This window comes from Hyperoodon ampullatus (genome assembly GCF_949752795.1).
Source record: "Hyperoodon ampullatus genome assembly, chromosome: 3".
In the NCBI taxonomy this organism is placed as follows: domain Eukaryota; kingdom Metazoa; phylum Chordata; class Mammalia; order Artiodactyla; family Ziphiidae; genus Hyperoodon; species Hyperoodon ampullatus.
The window spans coordinates 148541902-148559521 of record NC_136916.1 but is presented as its reverse complement, the minus strand read 5'-3'; the positions used below and the strand labels follow the sequence as shown (position 1 = coordinate 148559521).

Here is a 17620-nt window from a genome sequence, read left to right as displayed (position 1 = left end):
CGTGCTCTTAAGCATTACCCACAGCGCTCTCTTAGAATGTTCAACTGCCTATAATGAATTTTAATTCAGTTCCTTCATTAGACAGCTTTGAGGCTTGAGTTCTGCTTCTTGCCGGGTGCAACTGTGGGACCCTGTTGGTACCAAACTGTGCTCATTTTATTTGTATACTTTATCTGTATACGTCTCATTTGGAAGCTTCCTATATAACTCTCTGGGACCCTCTACCCCTCTTATGTCTCTGCATTCAAAGACAAAAACAAACAAACAAAACCAAGTGCAAAGTTTCCACCAAGGCGTCTCTTTTTTAAGTCCTAAATCCACCTGCATCTCCAATTCCATTGAGAGTCGGCTGTGATCCTAATGGGGCTGACATGACACATCTCTGGTTTCTTCCTGAAACAACATCCATCTTAGCTGCTGCTGGCCAGACTAACACCAACAGTATTATTTTTTAATTGAAATTTTTATTGAGATAATATTAGATTCACATACAGTTGTAAGAAATAATACAGAGATCCCTTGCACCCTTTATCCAGTTCCCCCAATGATAACATCTTATAAAACTATAGTATAATATATTGACACTGATCCAATCTACAGATCTTATTCAGGTTTTCCAGCTTTACTTGTACTCATTTGTGTGTGTGTGTGTGTGTTAATTCTATACCATTTGTCACATACATGGTTTCCGCTGTCTACCCTCAAAGTTAAGTTACAGAACAGTTCCATCACAGGAGGGATGCTGTTGCCCTTTTATAACTACATCCATGTCTCTCCTGTATCCCCACCTCCTTTTTCCCTGACAACTACTAATCTGTTCTCCATTACTAAAATTTTGTCATTTCAAAGTTTTACATAAATGGAATCATATAGTATGAAGTTGTTGAGAATTAGCTTTTTTTTCACTTAGGATAATCTTGAGATAATCCCCTTGAGATGCATCCAAGCTGTTACAAGTATCAATAGTTCATTCCTTTTCATTGCTGAGTAGTATTCCATGGTATGGGCATACCTGAGTTTATTTGACCATTCATCTGTTGAAGGACATCTGGGCCATTTCCAGTGTTTGGTTATTATGAATGATGCTGCTATGAAGAGCTGTGGACAGCATTCAGTCTCTCACCATTTAGTATGATGTTAGGTTTAGTTTTTTCGGTAGATGCTCTTTATCAAGATCAGGTAATTTCCCTCTATTTCTAACTTGCTGAGAAGTTACCATCTTTCTAATACCTGTGAATTATAGTACAACCCTCCCTAATGGTAACACTTTCACAGAACATGTAGGGTGGTCTTTTTCTAATGAGGCTAGATCTACAGGTACAGTTATCAAGTGGGCCCTTCTGTTTTCCAATGAATAAGATCATTTTTCACAGCCACAGATCAGCTCATGCCCATCATGGCAGCTATTTATGACACATACCTTCTTTGCTTTCCAGACAAGCATCTGTAGGGCACCTGTAAACCCTCACACAGCAAAACTACATCATACTGGTTTACACATATTGTATGCTCAGTAAGTAGCAATACCAAACATTTATATAGTGTTTCATGACTCACTTGACCTTGACAGTGACTCTGGGAAAATAGGTCTTATTAGTCCTGCTTCCAAGAGCTGAGGCTTAAAGAAATTAAGTGATTTGCTAAGGCCATTTGAGTTTTAGGGAAAGAGTCAGGACTGTCTAAGCCCAAGCCCACGTTGGTTCCACTCCAGCAGAGCTGGTGGGTAAAGAGACCTGGACTCACTGATCCCTGAAAGTCTTTTCCAAGTCTAAGGCACTGAGAAGCTATGACAACTTCCTGCTGACTCAGGAAGCCAGCACCCTTCAAGTGGCAGTATCTTCATTCACATCATTCTTGCCCTGCCTGGCACCTAGATAGAGTTCCCCCATCACTGCTGATGGTGTTCCCATGACCAGGAATCGTCTGGCTTTATCTCATGGGCTAAATCTCCTCTGATTCCATTCACATTAATTTCTGACCTTCTGTTTTTCCAATCTAGCACATGCTTACACTGGATTCAAATAAACACTGCCAAGTGTTTCTTTTGTTTTGTTTTGTTTTAGCAACATTATTCTCGGAGGTCTCTTTACACCATTCCCAAGCTGCCCTTTGTTTCCCGCCCTTCGAATGCTTCACATGGATGTTCCCAGCATTCAAGGGCTGCTGCATCCCTGTCACCATCACCACACAATCCTGGGTACAGGCTCTTCGTAAACTTATTCGATGAGGATTCATTCATCACGGCCTGTGCCGGGGCTTTGGAAGGAAATGGAGAGCATTCAAAAGATATTGATATCTTCAAGGAGTTTATATTCTTCTTATTCACCCTCTGTTGGCCACTACTTGGCTGTGAAAGTGGCAGTTGAAAGAGCTCAAGTGAAAAACCAGTCTAAAACTCTTATAAGCTAAAGGCTTATGTTGACAGTCCTTTAAGGGATATCGAAATCTGCTCAAGAGAGTTGTAATGCCAAAGCCTGAGGTCAGCTCAGCCTTTTGGTGCCTGTCACATGCTCCTGTTCATGAGGGAAGGAGCAGACTTGGGTGCTACAGCAGCATACTTACAAGTTATCCCATCCACGGCCCCCAACTCTTATCGACTTCATTGTGGTATATACACAGAGAGAAGTGGGGTAGTAGGAAGAAGGTAGGACAGGATTACTGTTTGTCTTCATTAACACCCTTTCTTGGGTTAGAAGTGGGACTTTGGAAGGGCCAGTTGGGCCATCTGGAATATGACAATGAGTATATACCCAGAAACGTTCAGAAGAAACTCATTGCCTGATAGTATCTTTACCTTGTTGGCTCTGGCCAAGGACACATGTCATGCCCATTGGCAAGAATTCTGAGCCAGGATGGGGGAAAATCTCAGAAGCCAAATGCCATCTTGTTCTCTTTTTAGACTTTCAAAAATACCTCTCCTGTTCTGATCACCTCTCCCTCCAGCCTTCTGTGACCCCAGCAACATGTCTCCTGTTCCTATTGCCTCTCCTGCCATCTTTCCATGACAACAGGGCAAATACCACGTAACCAGATACGTTTGGGGATAAGTTAGTTAACAGGCACACGTGTAGCAGAAAGGGCACCTTTGTGGCCTCTCTGTGGCAGCACTGTGTGTATTAGCAAAGTATTGGAAATAACTTAAAGATCCATCAGTAGGAGACTGGTTAAATAAATAACAGGGCATTGGTATAATGGAACATGACACGGACATTAAATCATGCTGTAGAAAAGTAATGACACTGAAAAATGTTTTTAGTGTAAAATATTGGCGGAAGAAGTTGTGAACGTTTGTGCAGTACAACCTGAATCTTGTGAAAAGTAAATGTGTGTGTGTGTGTGTGTGTGTGTATCAGGGTGAAGAATGTGTAATAACAGGCATCAGAGTTCCTCTTAGGGAAGAAATTATCTTTTTTTTAGAATACCCTCATCAACTGTGATTTTATTAAAAAAAAAAATCACCTCTGCCCATTATGTCTTCAAAGAGAGCAGTGGGGGAACCTGGGAGGAGAGATGCAGTAAAGGCTTCTGAAGGGTTTACTGAGCAGAAAGCACTGGCTGTTCACAGAGCACCAATTTGGAGAGACCCAGGGTCATGAGAGGACTCTAGGCATTATGGCAGAGGAGTGCCTGTAAGGCGGGATTAAAAGGAGGCTCCAGGGGACATGGCTGCTAGGGCTTTTATTCCCAGGACACCTGATCAAGCCAGGGGCTTTCCTCATCCGACATGAGGAAGGCAGCTCAGTAAACTGGCGCCAGCATAAGACACAAGAGAACAGGCAGAGCAGGCATGAGGCTGCCAGCTTAGCAGCTTCTCCCTCTTGCAGGGGCCTTGCCTTCCTCCATAGCCTCCTTTCCCCAGAGCACCAGTCAACTTTCTTGCTTGTGAAGCTCCCCAGGGAACCCAGCTGATCACAGCATGTATCTTCTCTTCCTGGAACATCCTTGTTCTCTGCTCTCAGACTCTGAACTGGTCTAACTTGTGAGAGAATCTGAAGTTCTTTCCCTACTAGTTCAGTTCAAAGAATGGGTCAGAGAATCCTGGGGCAGAGGATGGAAAGTGGCAGAGAACAGACACCGTCTAACTGAGGCTTATTCGCTTGCACAACCTCAGGCCAGAGACATGTCTGCCTAGAACCCAGCAGTTTCTCATTTATTGATTGATTGATTGATTGATTGATTGATTGTTTGCTGTGTTGGGTCTTCGTTGCTTGCGGCACGTGGGCTTTCTCTACTTGCGGTGAGCGGGGGCTACACCTCATTGCAGTGCGCGGGCTTCTCATGGCGGTGGCTTCTCTTGTTGCGGAGCTCAGGCTCTAGGCGTGTGGGCTTCAGTAGTTGTGGCACGTGGGCTCAGTAGTTGTGGCGCATGGGCTTAGTTGCTCCACGGCATGTGGGATCTTCCTGGACCAGTGCTCGAACCCATGTCCCCTACATTGACAGGTGGTTTCTTAACCACTGCACCACCAAGGAAGTTCCAACCCAGCAGTTTCTAAGTGTTTTCTGGACCTCCTTATACCCTGAGAAGCTGGAAGCAGGCACAGACCTCAGGGCCCAAAGGCCCTTGGTTCTGCTGGAGGTCAGTTGCCCTTCAGAGGAAGCCTGATGAGTTACTTGTTCATCCAGCCCCGTGGGCCCAGGTAGGAAACATCCATACCAAAGGCTGTTGGTTCACACCTTGCTTGCCTCCCCTGTACTTAAGAGCTGAAACTTGCTCTTAAGTGGCTACAGTGCAGAGGCGGCGAGCAAGGTGTGACCCCTCTTTTGCTCACTTGCTTCCCATATTCCCTCATAGCCTCCTTTGCTGAGTCCTTTCTCCTCCCCTCTTGCACACTTTCCTGCCATAGTACCTACCGGAGTAGGAGTTAGATTTACACATAGCCATCATCTTTTTAAAAAAATATTTTATTTTATTTATTTTTATATTTTTGAAATTTATTTTTGGCTGTGTTGGGTCTTCATTGCTGTGCATGGGCTTTCTCTAGTTGCGTCGAGCGGGGGCTACTCTTCATTGCAGTGCGCAGGCTTCTCATTGTGGTGGCCTCTCGTTGCGGAGCATGGGTTCTAGGTGCATGGGCTTCAGTAGTTGTGGCATGTAGGCTCAGTAGCTGTGGCCCACGAGCTTAGTTGCTCCGGCACGTGGGATCTTCCTGGACCAGGGATCGAATCCGTGTCCCCTGTATTGGCAGGCGAATTCCCAACCAGTGCGCCACCAGGGAAGTCCCCATAGCCATCATCTATTAAGCATCTGTTACGTACCAGGCACTGTGCTAGGCATGCATGCATGTATCCTTTAATTTCAATCACCATCACAATCCTTTTTGGTGCATACTACTACTCCCATGCTATAATGGAAACAGAAGCTTGTCAAGATTAGGACCATCCCAAGGTTAACGGAGGAGTCGATGGGAAGTCAGGAGTCAAACCCAGATCCTCTTACACTATGTAAAGATCTTTTCCATCAGGCCACCTTGCACTACAGGATTTCTGTTCCTCTGTGCTCCCTTTCTTCCCTCCCATCTTCACTGGCACACACAGGAACACAGCCCTTCTCTCTCTCTCTCTAGGTATCAGGGAGAATTCCACACAAGTTCCAATGACCCAGTGGCACCTACAGCCTGAGGTTCAGGTCCATTTAAGAAAGGAGCTCAGTTCTGACTCAGCATGAGCAGTAGGCCTAGAATCACATCCCCCCAATCCTCAGATCTGGCCCAGACTCCTCAGGGTTCTCCAGTCTTGAGTCAATGGTGGCAACTCTCTGAGATGCTATAGCTTAGCCAGCAACTGTTCCTTGAAACTCTTGGCCCTGCCACTGCCAGTTCATTTCTTAAAAGCTTTCTTTTTTTTTTTTTCCCCCTCCATCAGAACTTCCTGGCCTAATACAGCTAGTCTTGCCAGATTACTTATGGTGAATGACTGCCTGCTTAGAATCAAAGTCTGAATTTTGGAATAATCTGAGAAGGTCTAGCAGCAGTAGGTAATCTCTGGTGCCATCAGTTTAGATTCCAGGGCCCAGGCAATGTTTTATAGAGGCTTCCAACCCCTACTCTGGTTTCTCTCTGAGACCCTCTGTCTGACTCTATCGTCCTGGGAGACTGCCATTTACTTTGGTTTACCCTCAGATTTGCAAGGTTACCTTGGAAATCTTAGTTGAGATCTTTATGCTTATTTGTCAGCACATATCAGTAAACTGGAACAACAGAGAGCTTGTTTCCTGTTTCCTTCCTAAATCTGGTTGCTTCCAGAGAGAGAGGCTAGAAGGTGGGGGAGAGGGGAGGTAGAGGGTCTCCAAACTCCTAGACAGTTCAACGCTTCTGAAAGAGGACTCGGAGGGCATCTGACCCGACACCGATGGTTTGCATATGAGGAAACTGAGGCTCAGAGTGATGGGACTTTTCCAAAGTCACGGAGCAAGTTAGCAGCAGACTCTAGATTAGAACCCTGTTCCCACAACCGCATGCCATGTTTTGAGGAGAACACAGTGGATTTGAGATTTGGGCTGTGAAGAGACATGGCAAGTATCCAATAAAGATCTGATGAGTGAGTGAGCTTCCTTCTGGGTGCTGTGTCTGAGCTACCGATGGGCAGGATTTCCTAGACTCAGGGGCCAACAAGAATCTTGGACATGGACCACCCATACGGTCCTTTCCTCCACACCGGCAGCACATCACTAATGCTCAGGACCAGTTTGTATCACAAGCTCTGACCCAACTTTCTTCCCTGCCTCACCAGCAGATTCAAACCGTCACTCACGTGCTACTGAGTCCAAAGGGGCGTCCCCCTACTGTGGGGTACCATGCTGCCAGGATCCAGCCCTATGTGTGCATTGGGGTGGTGGGCACTGCAGAAAGGATAAGTCATATTATGGGATACTAAGAGAAAGTTTGAGGCTTGGGATAAGTTTGCTTGACATCTTTGGTGTTACAGTCTGACAGGATTAGACAAGGCACAGATAATATCCAGAACGGCATTAAAAATTATGTGTATAAGGTAGGTTTTCTTCGGGAATATAAAAGAAGAAAGCAGAACTACCCATAATCTTTCTACACAGATAATCCTGCCATCGTTTTTCTTAAAAAATAAAAGTAATAATGCATATACTTAGAAAAGTCATGCACTATAGAAAGATTTAGAATAAAAAGTTAAAAAAGGACATGGAGGAACCTTAAATGCATATGACTAAGTGAAAGAAGCCAGTCTGAAAAGGCTACACACTGTATAATTCCAACTATAGGACATTCCGGAAAAGGCAAACTATGGAGACAGTAAAAAGATCAGTGGTTGCCAAGGGTGGGGCGTAAGAGGTAAAGAGGCAGAGCAGGAGGATTTTTAGGGCAGTGAAAGCACTCGGTGTGGTACCACAGTGACAGGCACATGTCATTATACATTTGTCTAAACCCATAGAATGTACAACACAAGAGTGAACCCCGAAGTAAAACTGTGGACTTTTGGTGATCATGACGTGTCAATGGAGACTCACCAACTGTAACAAATGTACCACTCTGGTGGGGAGTGCTGATAACGGGGGAGGCTAGGCATGTATGCGTGCAGGGAGTATATGAGAAATCTCTGTCCCTTCCCCCTCAATTTTGCTGTAAACCTTAAAGTGCTCTAAAAACAATGAAGTCTTAATCTTTAAAAAAAAAAAAAAAAAAGTGAAAGTCTCTCCCCAATTTCTCTGCCCAGTCCCTATTCAAGTGAAGTGAACAGCTTCACTTGCATAATTTCAGATAATCTTCTTGAAAGCAAGTACTGTACTAGAGTATAGGTCTTTTTTCTTTTTTTAAACACAAAGCAAATAAACACTGTTTTGCATTCTGCCTTTTCACATAATAACAGATTTGGGAGACTGGTCTCTATCAGACCACACGGAACTCTCCCATTCTGGGTAATGGCCACCCAGTTCAGACAGAATGGAGAATTATTCTTTCCAGAGCTGGAAAGGACCTTTGAGATCCTGGACTCCAACCCTCGGTTTTTAGACATCAGAAAACTACGGCCCAAGAGGTAAAATTCCTTGACCCAAGGCAGCTGGTGAGTTAGAGACAGAACTTGCTGTCCACGTCACTCTTTACCAAGTCACGCTTCCGCTGTGTCTTTAATGGGGACGTCTGAGGACTTTCAAAGAACATCCCTCGCATTCTGCTCATCAGAAACACTTTTGTTTTACTGTATTAGCAAGTGCTTTTTTCGGTGGAGTACGTGCATTTGGGGAGCAGTTTTTTTGTGTGCATTTGAAACAACATGGGAGAGTCAGCGTCAATAGATATTTAATGCAGAAACCACGCATCAAGAGAGTTTTCCTAGTAGGTACTACTCAAGTATCCCTTTTGTCTTAAAACTGTTAGAATTAAAGGTGGAAATTTCCTTCATTGGGGAGTTCCCACTTTTTTTTAAATTTATTTATTTTTGGCTGCGTTGGGTCTTCATTGCTGTGTGCGGGCTTTCTCTCTAGTTGCGGCGAGGGGGACTACTCTTCGTTGCGGTGCGCAGGCTCCTCATTGCGGTGGCTTCTCTTATTGCAGAGCATGGGCTCTAGGCACGCAGGCTTCAGTAGTTGTGGCACGCGGGCTCAGTAGTTGTGGCATGCGGGCTCTAGAGCGCAGGCTCAGTAGTTGTGGCGCACGGGCTTAGCTGCACCGCGGCATGTGGGATCTTCCCGGACAAAGGCTCGAACCCGTGTCCCCTGCACTGGCAGGCGGATTCTTAACCACTGCGCCACCAGGGAAGCCCCAGTTCCCACTTCTTATTTCTATTCTTTTTTTTGTTCTCCTAAATATCCCTGCCCACTTAAAAGGATAATTTACACTTCTAATACTTCGTAGTTTATAAAGTACATTCATACGTTATCTTCTTGCTTTTCACCCTTATCTTGCGAGTCAGGCTGGCATGATTATACCCATTTAATATGTGAGGAAACTCAAGACCAGATTAAGTTCACATATGTAGCGAATGTGTCACCAGCTGTCACACGAGTCTCCCTCAGTTCCCGTCCCACTAGACACAGGGCCAACTGGTCTATTTACTGCTGGGTTTGGGGGAGGGGTTGTTTTTGTTTCTTGAGAGATGAGGTTTCGGCTCACAAAGTTAGAACTTATCAGCCAGTCATAAAAACACAAACTAAAAAATAAATACTACTTTACAGGATGTTAGGAGAGAAAATGTTCCATGCCACACAGAATAATACTGTGTCCAATCTCGTTTAGCACTTAAACCAGAACATATTTTTAAATGATGGTATCATCACTCTCATGACATTAAAACTGACCAGGTCTGGAGTAACGCATCTGGACAAGTCCAGATGTTATTCTTCTAATGGGTCATTTCCCGTCATTGTATCCACAAACTGGCTACTGAAAAGTAATGGCTGAAATGAATTCCTACTCTTAACACATCCACTTAAATTTCTCAAGACCTCTTAACTGGAATTCACACACTCTTGGAGCAAAGGGGATAAAAACTAGGGGGAGGTATGGGTGGGGCTTCTGTAAGCCTCTAGGCTCATTAAAAATTATGACTCATCAGATTCTCATTCCTCTCAGGTCACCTTCCTAGTGACATAGAACCTGGTTACAGAGAGCAGGACGGTTTCCCCTTAACCACCCAGGATGGTCATGGAATGGGAATCCTAATCACACAAGGCACAATCACGGTAAAAGGAATAACTTACAGAAGACAAGACTGGAGGATGGGCAAGCGAGTTGCCCTAAAAGTGTCAAGGCTTTTCCTTGTTACAGTGATGAGATGTATTTTTTGTGGCTTCAAAAGATAGATAGAATATGGATGGATCGATAGAAATTTCAAGGAGGCAAATTTTAGTACCTAAGGAAGAAACTTCTAAAGATGGAGGTTGTGGGGTGAATGGTTAGGACTACAGGCTTTGTAATTACAGACCTGGCAGATGAGAAATCCCAGTTTGTCACATACTACTGTGTGACCATGGGCAAGGGACTTAAATGTTCCAGCTTGAGTTTTCTTTCTCACAAAGTTATATAGGTATATATGTAAGTTCATGAAAGGCAGTGACCTTGTTCTTTATGTTTACTCCTGTGTTCCCAGCCCTCAAGGCCCAGCGTCTAGCACCTATTAGTTGCTCAATGAATATTAATGAAATGATTGAATTTCTTGGATCCTTAATATGAGACAAATGCTGGGATAAGCATTTTCACTCCTTTCAAACACATTTATGGAACATCTACTGGGCGCCAGAAGCTGGGCTCATCATGGTAGTCTTAACTACCATTATTGTGACAGCTATTATTATTATAGTTGTTTTGTGGTGGTGGTTATTAAATAAGTCACTATAGGTAGTGGTGAGTATCCCTATTTTTGGAAGTACCTAAGCTCATGCTGATAACAAGGTGGTAATGTTGACAAGGAAATTCACACACCTCTGTAAGGTATAGAGTCATAACCAAATCTGAAATCGTAATTCTGGTTTTCCATAACTCTCGAGCTAGCTAGTTAGCACTTCCTTAGCACTTTTGTTCTTTTCCCACAGACACACTGTGGAAGGGAAACCTGTGCTCCACAAGCTTCCTCTCCGTAAACGCTGTCTGTAATTTCAGTGCTGTATTAAACTCCTTTTGGCTGAAAGAGAAGAGAAGGTCCACTTGGATATATTTCAACCCAGGATTCTTCTAGTTCAAGTCAGCTCTCCTTGGCACTACACATTCCCCTTCCTTTTTTTTTCTTTTTCTTTAATTGAAGTATGGTTGATTTACAAATGTTGTGTTAGTTTCAGGTGTACAACAGTGATTCAGTTATATATATATATATAATATATATATTATATATATATCATACTTTTTCAGATTCTTTTCCCTTATAGGTTATTACAAAATATTGAGTATAGCTCCTACATCCTGCTTCTTTTTAAAAAATATTTGGGAACTGTTGGTTTTGAGTCTTACCAGACATGGCATCATTTCATTGCTGATATGAAAATGTGTATGTATGTTTAAAAGGAAGATAATGAGCTTTATACGCTTATGATCATTTCAAGGCCATATGAACACCATGAGGAAGACTAAACTCTTTTAATCTTCTGTCATATTATCTTTGGCTTTTTTTAGAAGTTTGGTTGTTTGTTTTTGCTGCACCTCGTGGCTTGCGGAATCTTAGTCCCCTGACCAGGGATTGAACCCAGGGCCCTGGCAGTGACAGCACCGAGTCCAGTCCTAACCACTGGACTGCCAGGGAATTCCCCTATCTTTGGCTTTTTAAATGTCTGGTACCACTGTCCGTGCTAGAGCTGTGCTTGCTGCTATGTAATTAGGAATGGACCACACTAATCTCGTTGGTGATAATGGGAAACTCTGGTCCCACCATGGACATCTGATTTCCCAAAGCCAAATATCTGGGAATTAGGAAATTGCTGGTTGGCTGGTTGGTTGAAACATTTGGTTTTCATCCTAGCTCTTTGGAGGAGGCACAACCTGGTGACGAAAGAGAAGAGCAGGCAGGAGAGAATGTCCCATCTGAAGGTCACTCCCAACCTGTGAAGCTCTGTGAAGCTTTTGGCTGCTCCACATCTTGGCCTTCCTGTCCATCCTGAAGCCAAGTCCCCTTGCCTTGGTTGGGGCACTCCCATGCCTTTTGGCTGTAGGGACTCTTACTTCAAAGTATCTTAGACAGTTTCTGGCTACGAGCCACCCAACTCATTACTTTTGCGGGTAAAACTAAGGAACTTCAGAATCCACTTTAGAAACTCAGCCCAAAGTCTACATTCAGAATATTCTCTCCTTGAAAGCATTCTACAAGTTTCAATTCTCACATCCTTTCTTGGAAGATGATGTTTGAAGCCACATTTACAAGCTTAAGATTTATTGGCCAAGGGGCTGCCTGAGGAACAGCCTCAGGTTAACAATGACTTGGCCAGTCAAACTCTCCCATCCAGATGGCAGTATCTTGGCTGAGCATCTTAGCATGAAGCCCCTCTTCTTTCCCCTCCTTTGCCAGTTCTTATCCCAACAATTCATCTTCTGGCTACCAGGTTGTCTCTAGCTCTTGACCTCTTTTTTTTTTCTCACTGAGTTCTTGCGTTTGTAATTTATCCATCTTCCTGCTTGGTTCTTTGGTTCCCACACCAATCTCTGTGGGGTACCTTTTGTCTTAGAATCTGCCTCAGGGTCTATATCTAATTCTGTCCACCTTAGATGTATACGCTCAGTCATCTTCTGGACAGTCATCAGTCTGTCCCATTGCAGGGGCAGCTTTAAGGGTGCAGTCACATAAAACCCATGCTCAGAAGGGCCTTGTATTTGGTTTAATGCTCTGCTGTTGACTTCTTGACATTCTAATTATTCTATCTTTGAAACTGTGTTTTGTAAGTGAAGCCCGATTGGATAATGGAGCATGAAGTTGAGCAGAAGACAGGTACAACTATTCTTTGCAGGCCCATGTAGTATATAGCATTCACGATGCCCCATGAGCACAGAATTCCAGTGGATCCACAATGCAGGGGAGTTCAACAACAAGCATAAGTAAGACGGTTAGGTCAATAACTAAGTAAGCACACACGTTGACAGCCCAAAGAGGCCAGGCTTTCCATTCAACCCAGAAATTGCTTCAAACACAGAAAGAGAGCAATAGTGTTCTAAGAAACAAAAACAACCTAAAACCCCATCACATCCTTCCTTGCTTAAGTGTCCTGTACTAGCCAACCACTTATGCTGAAAATGATGACAGAGGAGGAAAGACTAGGGTAGGAGTATGGAATAGCTCCTTTTCCTTTCCTTATTCATCAGAAAGCCAAGACTGGTAGAAAGGGCACCTATAACGTATGCATATAAAAAGTGAAATAAAAGCAGTTGAGTTCGTTTTGTCAGCATTTCCATGGTTCCAGTTAAGAATAAACTACATATGCATGTACAAGCTACGAAACGTGAATTGTGTAACTTACATGATTTCATATACCAGTTAAGCGTTCTTATATTTCCACTTAAAACTGGCATTGCACACTATAAAGACGAATAGTAAATTCATGCCAATAATTTAAAATTGTAATTTTCTTGAAATGACATTAAATAGAAGATAAAAACTCCATTTCCAGTCGAGAGAGAAACCATGAAAGAAAGGGGAAAAACTTTATCTTTTAAAACTTTTAATGACAACTTTCTCCTGCTTTTTTGAACAAGGAGCCCCACATTTTCATTGTGCACTGGGCCTCACAAATTATGTAGCTGGCCCCGGTCCCATGGCTTCAAGACACGTCCACAAGCACTGATAAAGCTGGCTCCCATCCAGGCCTTTTTCTTGCGTGACTTCTTTAGGCCTTGTCACTCCCCTGTCCTGGGACTTTCAGTTGGCATCAATGGATATTATCTGCTCCTTTGGTAAAAAACAAAACAAAACAAAACAAACCCCACCCAAACATAGCTCTAAATGGATGGGAAAATGGAGGTAAAATGATGTGGTAGGGACTTATACAAAGTCACAGGGTATGCCAGGAATAGGGACATAAGCTGACTCTCCTCTAGCCTTCAGATCCAATGCCATGGCCTGTCAGCGCCCATCTCCACTGTGAGCATTTGAGTCCTGAACACCATTTGAAAATACCAACAGAGTCATGCATTGCAACATTTTGATCAAACCCAGCTGGGGCTACTACAGCCTCACAGGAACAGCTGTAAAGCAAAAGGTTCTGTCCTTCAAGAGGTTTTGCACAGAACATTCCAAAGCCCCACGGGAGTCCTGTGTCTTGTTCAAGGTCAGTGGGAGTTGATCGACAGGCCAGTACATGCTTCTTTTGCAGCCTTGCTAAGAATCACATGTCTACATCTTCCCAGGCAGAATATCTTTTCTAATCATTGTATCAAAGTCATTAGAAATTCTGAAGGAAGAAGATGCTTCTCATTTCCTTCCTTGAATTTCTTAGAGAATAAGACATGCAAAATCAAATCTGGGGGTCTTGCACCCCTGGCCAGATCCCTACTGATCAGAAGGAACTCCAAGCCAGAACAGACCACAGCCACAGGCACCTTGCATGTTGCCTGCACACCCTTCAAGTGGTCACCTCAAGTCATCCAAATGGATTTTCAGGTTAACATCTCTTAGCAGATTCTAACTGCCCCCTTACCGTTCTCTTGGAGTCTTCCATTCAGAGTGCAAGGGTCCACTGAACCTAGGTTTCCCCCCGAAGCCTCATAATAGTCTTTTGTTTGGTGCTGAGATGCCCTTAGCAACACAGCCTAATCCTCCAGGTGTTTCTGGGCTAGTTCATGTTGCTTCTAAACCCCAAACCTCTCCCTCTATGCACAGCTGTGTGGAAGGACAGATCCTTGAGAGAACCAACATCTTCAGACTGCTCTCTCCTGAAGCCCACTGGGTTGCTCAGCCAGCACTGCAGCCCCAGTGGGAGGGCCAGTTGCCTTTTTGCTGGAACAAACTTGCAGTTGCTGTCTCCTCCCTTTAATCAGGCACGGGGCGGGCGGTGGGGGCGGGGTAGATTATCTTATGGGCCACGCTGCACTGTTCTGGTTCTAACAGCAATAACAGTGATCATCTTTCTTTCTCTTCCCACCAAATGCTCATTGTAAACACACATTTAAAAATTTTAGGTTGCCGTTTAAAATAATCTTCACTAAAATATTTTAGTGACATGTAAAAATGCTCTGACACAATGGCAAGTGGGAATAAAAACAGGATACAGGAGGTCGTTAGCTTTGTAAGTAGTTTATGTTTAGGTATAGAAAAAAATACAGGAAGGAAATATATCACAATGGATTTCTTTAGGTTGGTGGGAGTAAATGTAATTTTGTATTTTCTAAATGAAAAGACATTTTATAGGTAAGCATTACTTTTGTAATCCACAAGTTATTAATATTAATAAGTGGTGAGCACCGGAGAAGGCAGCAGAGGGGGAAATCTGCCATTGCTACTTTCCATTCTCTCACCACTAAAGTTTTCCAAAGTGTGTGGAGGGGTGGGTATGGAAGTGGAGGAGCCGTCCAGATCTTAGCCCTGCCCTGAGTGGCTGGCCTGACCAAGGACACAGCTTTGGTTTCACCTTGGAAATGTAACCACTTCTGGGGTAGAAAGTAGGCAGTGCTAGCCATCGGCCGGCAGCCAAAGCATGGGGTGAGGGGCAACCCTAGAATGCCCATGGAAAACACTACTTATAAGCCTGTATTACCACTCTGAAATCACTGCATTAGTGATCCAGAGTGCCCCCTCCTCCACCCACGGCCAGGCAGTAATGAATATGCCAGAGACTTACGGGAAATAAAGGGAATCATGGTGTACCTTGTGATGGATTGAAATCGTCCATCTATGCTGTATTCCTACTACTTTACCTGCTGCTGTTATTACTAGTACTGCTAACAGCACCACCATTTCCACAATCGCTACTACTACTATTATCATTAATCCTTTAAGTCTGTAAACTACTTAACAATCTACAAAGTGCCCGGGCTTTGCCTGATTAAAGATGACACTGGACATGGCGCTATGGGAAGGCAGAGGTAGGCTGGCGCCAGAGATCTCAAAGGGAACAGAGTTGACTGGCGCTTAGGAACAGAGCGGAATTATCCATACATTTTTTTTTTTAATCCCCAAACTGGGCCCCAGACAAATCCACCGTCCCCAGCCACACCCATTCTCCCAACTTGACTCTGCTACAACTGTCCAGAGCTAGTTTAGGCAACTTCAAGGGTTAAGGATTAGGAGTGACGGCCTTTATCTGGCCAGAGGAGCTGGATCCTGCCCAGATCCCACCAGCTGGGGTGGGAGAAGAGGAGAGAGAGTGTTTTTCAAATATAAGGCCATTGCCTCTGCCAACATCTTCCACTTTCTCACATGAAGACCCTGGAGTGACTCCGACTCCTCCGGTTTTAGAGACTTTAAAATTTTCTGCGCCCGACTTTGACCTTAATCCCCAAAGTGTACTCGGGAATGTATACCTCACCTTCTTATCCCAATAAAAGGGCTCCGTTTTCCTCAAGCCTAGCAGCTAGCTGGTGTGAGAACCAGTGCTACACGGAGCGAGGCAGGGAGGAGAGCTAGAATGCAGCACAGCTCAAGCCCAACCTCGGACTAGCTTTCCGTTGAGATTGCTCTCTTCACCTGGCAACCCGGGCCCCAGCAGAGCTCAGAGAGAAGAAAGTGCATTTTGGAATCCATTTTGCTTGAGATGCTGAAGGCATCGTAGCAAACTGCCCTTTGCTACTGGGGCCAAAGGAACTTGGGGAAGGACTTGACTCAGAGGGATGCGGTCACCTGCGGGGAAGGTGAGAGCGAGCTCTGGTGCCAACGATCCCTGAGGCAAGCAGCCACTGGGCATGCGGTGGGTGCGGGTGGCCCACGCTGGGTGCTGCTGCCCGCATTTGGACCCAGGGCCACTGGTGAGCAGTAGTAGTAGCAGCAGTCGCCGCCAGGCCGGCTGGGTCCCCATTTCTCTGTCCAGTTATTTATAGGCGAGATTTACGAGGATGCGGGGGAGGAATGCGAGATGACAACGAGTTTTGGAAGGTATAATCCTAAAAGGCACACTTTTTCCAAAGCTTCCCCCCTCCCAGGTTCTCCTTCCCAGAGCGGCACGGTCCCAGCGGGGGCGTGTGCGTTGCGCCGCGCCGCGGCGGTCGGCTGTGACCCGGAGGCCCGGGGCTGGGGAATAGGGACCGGCGCCTGGAGGGAGATCGGGAGGGCATGGGGAGGAGGGGTCGGGGGCGCGGCGCGGCTCACCTGCCAGGCTGTTGTAACAGTCGATCTCGATGGCTTCCACCGTCTTGCTCTGCTCCTCCGAGAGGCTCCCGGGGTTGGGGGCCCCGGCCAGGGAGGCCGCGCGCGAGTCCCGCTCCCGTTCCCCGGAGGCCGGCAGCAGCCCCTTCAGCTCCAGCAACGCCCTGTGGTATTTGCCGATGGCTTCGCGGAATTTCTTATCCTTGTAGCACTGCGCCCCTTGGCTCTTGAACTCGTGCGCTCGCCGGATGAACTCGGCTGGCTCCGCAGCCGCGCCACCCTGGCCCCGCGCCGGGGTCCCTCCGCCGCCGCCCGGGACGCACACAGGCGGCTGCGGCCGTTGAGCCTCGCCGGCTGCCGGCGGGCTCGGGTTCCCCTTGGCCGCCGAGCCCTTCCTCTCCATTCGGCCGCCACCCGGCGCCCAGCGCGCGCCGCGATCCGCCCGCCGCCGCCGCCGCCGCCGCGCCCTCCCGGGTTTAAAAGCGCCGGGCGCCGGCCCCACGCCTGGCAAGCTTGGCCGCGGCCGTGACACCCCGCGGCGGTCTGCCGTCCCGCACTCCCATTCTCCTCGCCAGCTGCGGGAGGCTGCTCTCTCCTCCTCCTCCTCGGATTGCCTTCCCCTCCTTCCCTCCTCCCTCCCTCCCTCCCTCCCCGACTCCCGCGCCGCCCGCCCTCCTCCTCGCCCTCCTCCCCTCCCTCAACCTGCGGGCGGTGGCGACCTGGCCCTCGCGCGCTCCGGGGCTAGCGGTGTGGGGGACCGAGGGCCTGCTGGGGTTGGCGGTGATTGTCGCTGACCCGGAAGAAGCTTGGCTCGCCTGAAGGAGAGGAGGATTAATGACAAAGACGGGCCCATTCAATCCAGCCCTCGGAGACGCGCCTAGTCTGAAAGAGACACACGGGGGAGGGGGTCTCTGTGTGTGTGTGTGTGTGTGTGTGTGTGTGT

General features: G+C 46.1%; 1 protein-coding gene across 1 annotated transcript in view; it reads right to left on the bottom strand.

Moving 5' to 3' along the window:
* The window catches only part of TTC9 (tetratricopeptide repeat domain 9), a gene marked incomplete at its 3' end in the record, with an annotated part of 30922 nt that extends 13630 nt beyond the window's left edge, over nt 1-17292 (bottom strand). The window contains exon 1 of the mRNA XM_079700402.1: nt 16681-17292. Within this exon, the coding sequence (XP_079556528.1) occupies nt 16681-17080 (400 nt within the window). The 5' untranslated portion in view covers nt 17081-17292. The remainder of the gene's footprint in view (nt 1-16680) is intronic.
* Nucleotides 17293-17620: the final 328 nt, after the last annotated feature.